Source organism: Triticum aestivum, chromosome 2D (assembly GCF_018294505.1).
Source record: "Triticum aestivum cultivar Chinese Spring chromosome 2D, IWGSC CS RefSeq v2.1, whole genome shotgun sequence".
Taxonomy (NCBI): domain Eukaryota; kingdom Viridiplantae; phylum Streptophyta; class Magnoliopsida; order Poales; family Poaceae; genus Triticum; species Triticum aestivum.
The window spans coordinates 579,231,826-579,240,385 of NC_057799.1; the positions used below are offsets into that span (position 1 = coordinate 579,231,826).

At 46.4% G+C, this 8,560-nt stretch overlaps 1 protein-coding gene across 1 annotated transcript; it reads left to right on the forward strand.

Annotated features, from left to right (window-relative positions):
• Window positions 1–1,901: 1,901 nt before the first annotated feature.
• On the forward strand, window positions 1,902–3,248 carry LOC123050115 (BTB/POZ and MATH domain-containing protein 2). Its single transcript, XM_044472952.1, has one exon. It carries the CDS (start codon window positions 1,969–1,971, stop codon window positions 3,067–3,069), a length of 1,101 nt encoding a protein of 366 aa, XP_044328887.1. The 5' UTR covers window positions 1,902–1,968; the 3' UTR covers window positions 3,070–3,248.
• Window positions 3,249–8,560: the final 5,312 nt, after the last annotated feature.

Genomic DNA, 8,560 nt, shown 5'->3' on the forward strand with positions numbered 1-8,560 from the left:
AAAGGTGTTGGGCACCGTCCTGGAGACCGCCGGGTTCAAGGAGCACTTCGTGACGAGTTGCCGACCACCATCAATCCATCATAGGACGGAGGAGTCTTCTTTGGGACAGACAAAGGTGGCCGTGAAGACGAGGAACTTGATCAAAGCAAGGAATTCAAAAGGACACGTACACAATATTGATGTTGATTTTCTTTCTGATAAACATAAACGACATTTTTGTGCCAGTGCCAAGTGCCTTTATCACGCTGGACAATGTTTGTAAGCCAAAACTATTTGATGCTTTAGGAATTATTAAAACCTTGGAATTTGTTCGAAACACCCTTGAAAATCAACATGTTACCTTTCTTATGGAATTTGCACTTCTTAGATCCTATAGGCGCTGAAAGAAAATAATAATCAAATTACTACACCCTTTCCTGAATCTTTTATATCTAAATAACTACCCTACACTATTACATTTCTCTCCACGTCCTTTCACATAATCTCACTTTTTTATAATTGTCCGGTCTAAATTGTGTGACATCCTCAAGTCATGCATATACACATAAGTTACAATTTTACATTAATATATTCATAGAAACCATGCCACCTCATCAAGTTATGCTTGTCTTTTTTTTGTCGGAAAGGGGGAGGAGAGAGGGGGATCAAGTCATGCATGTAGTCACAAGTTAAATTTTTAGAATTGTTTTCATATGGTCATGTCCGGTATTCATGAACATTTTTATTCCACAAACCTTTTTTAAATTCATGTACATTTTGCAAATTTGTGTTTTTTCAAATTCATGAACATTTTTAAAATTTGTGATTTTCCCAAATTCAGGAAGATTTTTAATTCAGGAAGATTTTTTGAAATTCATGAATTTTTTTAAATTTCTGTGAACATTTTTTATTTCACCTTTTTTCCCCTGAAGACAAACAGTAGCCTGTTTTCTTCGTTGAGCGAGAAGTTGTTTACTCGTTGGGGCCAATATTATGCTCATGTGCATTATACCAGTTATAGCCAATTTGCCGTTACTATTTGCAAGGCTAGTTTGTCAGAATGCACATACCTGCTATAGCCAATTTGTCTTTTCTAGTACTTCCTCCGTTCCAAAATAGATGACTCAACTTTGTACTAACTTTAGCACAAAGTTGGGTCATCTATTTTAGTACAAAGTTGAGTTATCTATTTTGGAACGGAGGGAGTATTTGCAATGAGGTTTGACAGAAAAAAGAGATCTACGTCAAATAGACCTACTTTACTTTGGAAGAAAGGCAAGTTACTGTGTTATCACAGATTTTATTTGCAGCTTCAACAATAGAAGGATTTGCAAAATATCTTTCATTGATAAAATGTACTCCGCAATGGGTGAAAACAACGTGAATTATGTGAAGAACATTATATGAACTAAATTGCCCCCATTGCAACAAGACCTTTGTTGCAATTGCAACAGGACCCTTGTTGTAGAAGCATCTCCGACTCGCGGTCGTCAACGTCACCATTGCAATATGGACCCTGTTGCAAAGAAGGCTCTTTGGCTCTCAGCCTTGTCCATCACCATTGCAACAAGACCCCTCTTGCAATTGCAACAAGAACCTTCCCTAACCTTCGTGCCTTCCCTGCAGATCATAAGCGTCGTCGGCTTGATCGACTACTTCCCTTGATCCGTAGGGTTGCTGTGGGCCGTTGGATCGAAAGAAGATGCAACGGCGAGGAGGCGGTCCACGAGCGCACCTTGATCCGTAGGGTGAGCGCTAGCGTTTCCTTTCTTCGATTCCTCTCCAAAGTCGGACGCCCACGTATACGCGTGCAAATCCTTCTCCCCATCGGGACTCCTTGAGGATTTACTCCTTTCTTCGGATTCCTTTCTCTTTTATATAAGCCGCCTAGGTACGGTACGATACGTACGCGCGTGCAAATTCTTTTTCTTTTCTAGTTCATCAAGACGATCGAGTTAACTCCCCGTGTGTTCTCCACCGCTGCCGGCCATGGCTAACAGCAGCTCGACCTCACCGGAGATCACGTCGAGATGTGTCACGGTCAGGGAGCACACCGGTACGCTCAATTTGGAGGTGACCGATTATCTGGGGCTCGTTGGCATCGGTGTCGGCGAGCCCCTTACTTCGTCCGTCCTCGAAGTCGGCGGCTACAAGTGGATGATCAGCTTCTACCCAGACGGAGTCGAGAACTTTCATGGCCACGCTGCAGCGTTTGTGCACTGTTACTTTGACAGCAAAGACGCGGATGTGACCGCCAAGTTCACGCTGAGCATCCTAGAGAAAAGGAGCCAGGTAAACGTAGCCAGCTTCGATTCGATGAAGCGCGTCTTCTCTCCGCGCGATTACAAGACATGGGGCCATCACGGATTCGTGGACAAGGCCAAGCTGGGATGGCTGTCGCAACTGGGGGACGGCTGCTTCACGGTACGGTGTGTCCTCACCGTCGTCACGGACACGGACGAGTCACCGCCTCTGCAGCTGCCCACAGTGCCCAGCCTACTCTCCAGCCAACTCGAGAGCATGCTCGAGGACGGGAGAGGCGCCGACGTCACGTTCCTCGTGGGTAGCCAGGAGTTCCGCGGGCACAGGTCCTTTCTGGCCGCGCGGTCGCCGGTCTTCGGAGCTCAGTTCTATGGCCCCATGGCGGAGAAGGACGACATGCCGCGCGTCAAGGTCATCGACGTTGAGCCGGACATCTTCCAGATGATGCTTCACTACATCTACAAAGACTCGCTGCCGCTGCCACCCGCCGACGACGAAGGAGGCTACAGCGTCGCGGCGATGCAGCACCTGATGGTCGCGGCAGACATGTATGGGCTGGAGAGGCTGAAGCTCATGTGTGAAGATGAGCTGTGCAAAATTATGGATGCATCGACCGTTATGAGCACGTACGCGCTCGCGAATCAGCACCACTGTAATCGACTCAAGGATGCGTGCGTGGAATTTATGTCGTCCAAAGAAGTGTTGGCCGCCATCCTCGAGACCAATGAGCACTTCATGACACGTTGCCGACCACTGCCACTGGAGGGGAATCATGAAGAGGAAGAAGTTGACCACAGCAGGAAATTCAAAAGGACTCGTACAAAATAGATGTTGGTTTTCTTTTTTGCATAATGAACCATAGCAAAAGTGCCTCAACGTTTGTAAGCCGAAAATGTCTAAAGATTGATGTACTAAAACCTTGGTATTTGTTTACAAGGTACTTGAAAAAGTGGAAGATTTATGTTTGCCTTCTTATGAAATTTGCATACAAACTATTGCATTCCTCCTTGGATCCTTTGGGTGTTGAAAGAAAATAATAACCATATTCAGAACCCTTGTGCGAAAAGCTCTTTCCTGGCCAAAATCATCGAAATGGAAAAAACCTGCCATTTTAACCCAATGTCGTAATATTTGTCGTTTCTCCACAGAAAATTGCACACAACAAAAGAACCTGAACCTGAACACAAATTTTCTTCTTACTTATTCTGTCTAATATGTTATTTTGTTTTTCTATTGAAGGATGGTATGCGTGGAGCACCAGTTATGTCCCAAGTATGGCCTCGCCCTTTGCTGTTGAACTCGCATCAAGCTAGCTTGCAAAAGTTTCAAGGTAACAGATATTGCAAGGCTCGCGTAGGTGGAGGTCGTCGTTTGGCGTCGTGGCGGCATCGATGGCGGAGGACCTGCCAAAGTTGACACCTCAATTTGCTTTGAAGATGGACCAGTGAAAGATGGCGGCGACGACACATGTGAGTGCGTCGGACCGGTTTGTGCCCCGGACCTGGCAGATGGCTCGGTCGGGTTTCCGGCTTTAGATGTTAGGCTTAGGTGAAAGGTCTGGGTATGTGGCCCAGCTTGCACCCCTTCATCATATGGATAGGAGTAGCGACAGATTGCCAAGATGGTGGGTTCAGGCATATCTTTGTTTTACTTTGTAAGGTCCTCAAGTATAATCAATAAAATGGCCGCATGCATCTCCCAGATGCAGATGTAGAGGCCGGGGGTCATCCTTCTTTTAAAAAACAACAACAGATATTACAGGTTTCGGCCTCATTGTCTTTGATTGAATAATAAAAAACACTGAAGCGTCTTGTTATCACACTGATGCCATATTTCATGCTCTCTCCAACAAGCACTGCCCCGTTCTTTGGGGCTCCGCCGGTCATGGCAACTGGGAACCTGCCCATGGTGATGCTTGTGCAGCCATTCCAGGCCATTCATCCAATCATGGTTCCTCCCCGCGATCAATATGTATCCAGGCTGTTAGAGTTGTGTCGAATATTGTATACAAGGTAGGTTATAATAACTCTGAGTTGTATTGTGTTTAGATAGGATATAGAGTTGTGTCTAAGTATGACATTTGTATCCTAGGCCTCTCATATAATGCGGGGTAGACACACGACGTAAACTATGCCAACATAATAGCACAGGAACGCAGGGGAAGCCGGTGGCATGTGCCAGCGTCCAGGGCGACCGGGTGCAGTATTGTAGTGGTGTCATGGGAAGGAGTGCCCATAGTCAGGCCTCGGGATGTAGCCATATAGGTGAATCTCGTTAACAAATCTCGGTGTCGTGCTCGTGTGATTACTTGATCCTCGGTAGATCAACGGTGACCTCGAATTTATTATAACAAATGGTATCAAGAACAAGGTTCGATTTGAGGTCGCGGTTGTTGATCCCAAGAAAGTATCGAATTGAGATACAACCGGCTACGGTGTGGTTCTCGGCGAGATTGAGAAAAGCGACCAGATGTACATCGTAGCGTGCGACAGGCGTATTCGTGGAAGGTCTTCGTGATGGCAGACCGGGTCGGTACGGATCGATCCGGCAAGTCCGTGTGCAGAAAGCGTACGCGCGTGAAGACGGCCCAAGGGCTGCCGTGGCTCGAACGTGAGCCTGCTGGAGACTATACAAAGTGAACGTGAGGTTTGTTGAAAAAGAAAAGGAATTGCCAAGGCCACGTGTATGTACAGGGGCAGTTTGACTGGATCCAATTTGGTCCTTGTTTCTGCTACAGGGTGCACGGAGAAGCTAAAAAACAAGGGACAATTGCATTTTTGCCCCTAGTTGGTTTTTATCCACGGGTTTTGCCCTTACTTTTCAAGCTTGCTCAGTTTTGCACTTACTTTTTCCGTCGTGGTCCCTCGAATGCCCTTTGACCGTTTGACCAAAACTTTGAAAATTTATAACTAATTCATATGAACTCAGAAAAATAAAAATAAGTATCAAAATGTTCAGATAAACATTACCTTTATGTGCATATCATTTGCATTCAGGACAAAAGAACCCTTTAAACTACCTAAGGTAATTAATGTTATTAACATTATTAAAAATAAAAAGGTATAAACAATATTTTTTTCATGAATAAAAATTACATGCAAATGTAAGTGATGTTTTCTGAACATCCAGATATCTTATTTTCATTTGTTTGAGTTCATATCATCTTGTTATGAATGTTCTAACGACTTTGACCATTATTTGGAAACTTCATAACAAGTTGATCCGAACTCAGAAAAATGCAAATAAGATATCAGGATGTTCAGAAAACATCACCTACATTTGCATGTAATTTTTATTCATAAAAAAAATATTGTTTATACCATTTTATTTTTAATAATGTTAATAACATTAACTACCTCAGGTAGTTTAAACGATGCTTTTGTCCTGAATGCAAATGATATGCACATAAAGGTAATGTTTATCTGAACATTTTGATATCTTATTTGCATTTTTCTGTGTTCATATGAATTAGTTATGAATTTTTAAAGTTTTGGTCAAACGGTCAAAGGGCATTCGAGGGACCTCGACGGAAAAAGTAAGGGCAAAACTGAGCAACCTCGAAAAATAAGGGCAAAACCCGTGGGTAGGAACCAACTAAGGGTAAAAATGCAATTGTCTCAAAAAACAAATAGAGACAAGGAAAATTGTGCAGGTTGCATGAAAGTTTTTTGGAGTCCATTTGTTATGAAGGCTTGGAACATGTGGACAGGTTATGGAGGCACGCGGTCAAGCGCGTCATGAGGATCATGTTTAACAGGGCGTCTGAGTAAGGCCAACTCCAGCATGTGACCCTATTCCGGGTGCGTCCGTTTGGGGCAAAACAGACAAACCAGACGGCCCAGCAGGCGGGCGCAAACGGACTTTTGTCCGTTTTCTGTCCGCTTTCGACCCATCCCCGGCTCAAGTTTGGGCCGCTTTTGGGATGAAACGGACAGCACGCGGACGGGCGGGACGAGCGCGCTTGTCCTCCTTTGGCCCGCCCGTCGGTGGCACAAAGCACCACCCCCGCGCCCCATTTCGCGCCATTTCCCCCCAAACCCTCCCACGTCCCGCCCACCACCCTCCCCCGTCCATGGCCGACGCCCCGCCGAATTCCGGCGGCCTGGCCGTCGACCCGCCCGGAAAGGTGAAGAAGAAAGCGGCCAAGGGTCCAAGGAAGATGCGGCCGGAATGCACGCCGGAGGAGCTCGCAAAGCTGGACGCGGAATCGGCGAAGAGGAGGAACCGGAGGGCGGTCGTCAAGGGCAAGAACGCCGCAGCCAAGTTCTCCGCCGAGTGCGATGCGGTGGAGGCCGTGCGGCGCAAGGCCGAGGTCGACGAGAAGGAGGACATCGTCAACCAAGCGACACTCTCTTCATGCTTGGGCTTTGCCGTCCGACGGGTTTCTCTGGAGCTGCCGTCGGCCCGACGAGCACCGGCTCGTTGGTCGCCAGGCCTCAGCACTACCCCTCGCCAACGTCGCGGACCACGCCTTTGTCGCCCGGTTTTCCCCCGCCAAGACACGATGGCCAGACCCGTTTTTCGGGGTCGCTGGACATTGGCGTGATCGCGCCATCCACCCCGCGCCCCTCGGCCGTCATCGACCTCGATGTCACGCCGGGGTCCAGCAGCGGCGGCCGGCCGTCCGTCGAGATGCAAAGAAAGCAAGCACGGCCGACGTCTACGAGCACCATGCCATCGCCCCGCGTCCTATTCGACGAAATGCCAACACCAACGCCAACAGTCGACGACCCCTTCTACAGCCAGTTCATGGAGAATGTGATTTACGAGGGCGGGCGTGACGCTGCCTACGATCCCGAGGAGACCCAAAGTCAGGATGGCCACGCCCAGTATGTTGCCGATGAAGACAATGAGGCCCACGACCATGCTGACTACGACCATGGTGACTCGTGGCATGAAGATGATGACATCTATTGCGAAGGTGATGATGATGAAGAAGAAGGCGTTGATATTGGGGTCGAGCCATTGTTCATCGACGAGCTCACCCAAAGAGCGGAAGCACAAAAAAGGAAGAAGAACATTCGTATGGGTTCATGCTCACAAGAAGAGGACAAGTTGATTTGCCAATGTTGGATGGAGATTAGTCAAGATTCGAGGAACGGTGCGCAACAAAAGGGACTTGTTTTTTGGACGAGAGTCCACAAAACATTCCATGAAAAAAAGTTGTTTGCGCCCTACCAAATTACAAGCGACCGTGGCATCACCTCGAATCAAAGGAGGTGGTTGTTCATCCAACAGGAATGTGAAGGAAATATGCCCTAGAGGCAATAATAAAGTTGTTATTTATATTTCCTTATATCATAATAAATATCTATTATTCATGCTAGAATTGTATTAACCGGAAACTTGATACATGTGTGGATACATAGACAAAACATAGTGTCCCTAGTAAGCCTCTACTAGACTAGCTCGTTAATCAAAGATGGTTAAGTTTCCTAACCATAGACATGTGTTGTCATTTGATGAACGGGATCACATCATTAGGAGAATGATGTGATGGACAAGACCCATTCGTTAGCTTAGCATAATGATCGTTAAGTTTTATTGCTATTGCTTTCTTCATGACTTATACATGTTCCTTTGACTATGAGATTATGCAACTCCCGAATACCGGAGGAATACCTTGTATGCTATCAAACGTCACAACGTAAAAGGGTGATTATAAAGATGCTCTACAGGTATCTCCGAAGGTGTTTTGTTGGGTTGGCCTAGATCGAGATTAGGATTTGTCACTCCGAGTATGGGAGAGGTATCTCTGGGCCCTCTCGGTAATGCACATCATAATAAGCCTTGCAAGCAATGTGACTAATGAGTTAGTTACAGGATGATGCATTACGGAACAAGTAAAGAGACTTGCCGGTAACGAGATTGAACTAGGTATGAGGATACCGACGATCGAATCTCGGGCAAGTAACATACCGATGACAAAGTGAATAACGTATGTTGTCATAACGGTTCGACCGATAAAGATCTTTGTAGAATATGTAGGAACCAATATGAGCATCCAGGTTCCGCTATTGGTTAATGACCGGAGAGGTGTCTCGGTCATGTCTACATAGTTCTCGAACCCGTAGGGTCTGCACGCTTAACGTTCGATGACGATTTATATTATGAGTTATGTGTTTTGGTGACCGACGATTGTTCGGAGTCCCGGATGAGATAACGGACATGACGAGAAGTCTCGAAATGGTCGAGAGGTAAAGATTGATATATTGGACGATAGTATTTGGACACCGGAATGGTTCCGTAGTGTTTCAGATATTTATCGGAGTACCGAGAGGTTACCGGAACCCCCCGGGGGAAGTAATGGGCCACATGG

Bases quoted from the DNA above. Each gene is read 5' to 3' on its own strand.
- LOC123050115 (XM_044472952.1), top strand. From the start codon at position 1,969: ATGGCTAACAGCAGCTCGACCTCACCGGAGATCACGTCGAGATGTGTC.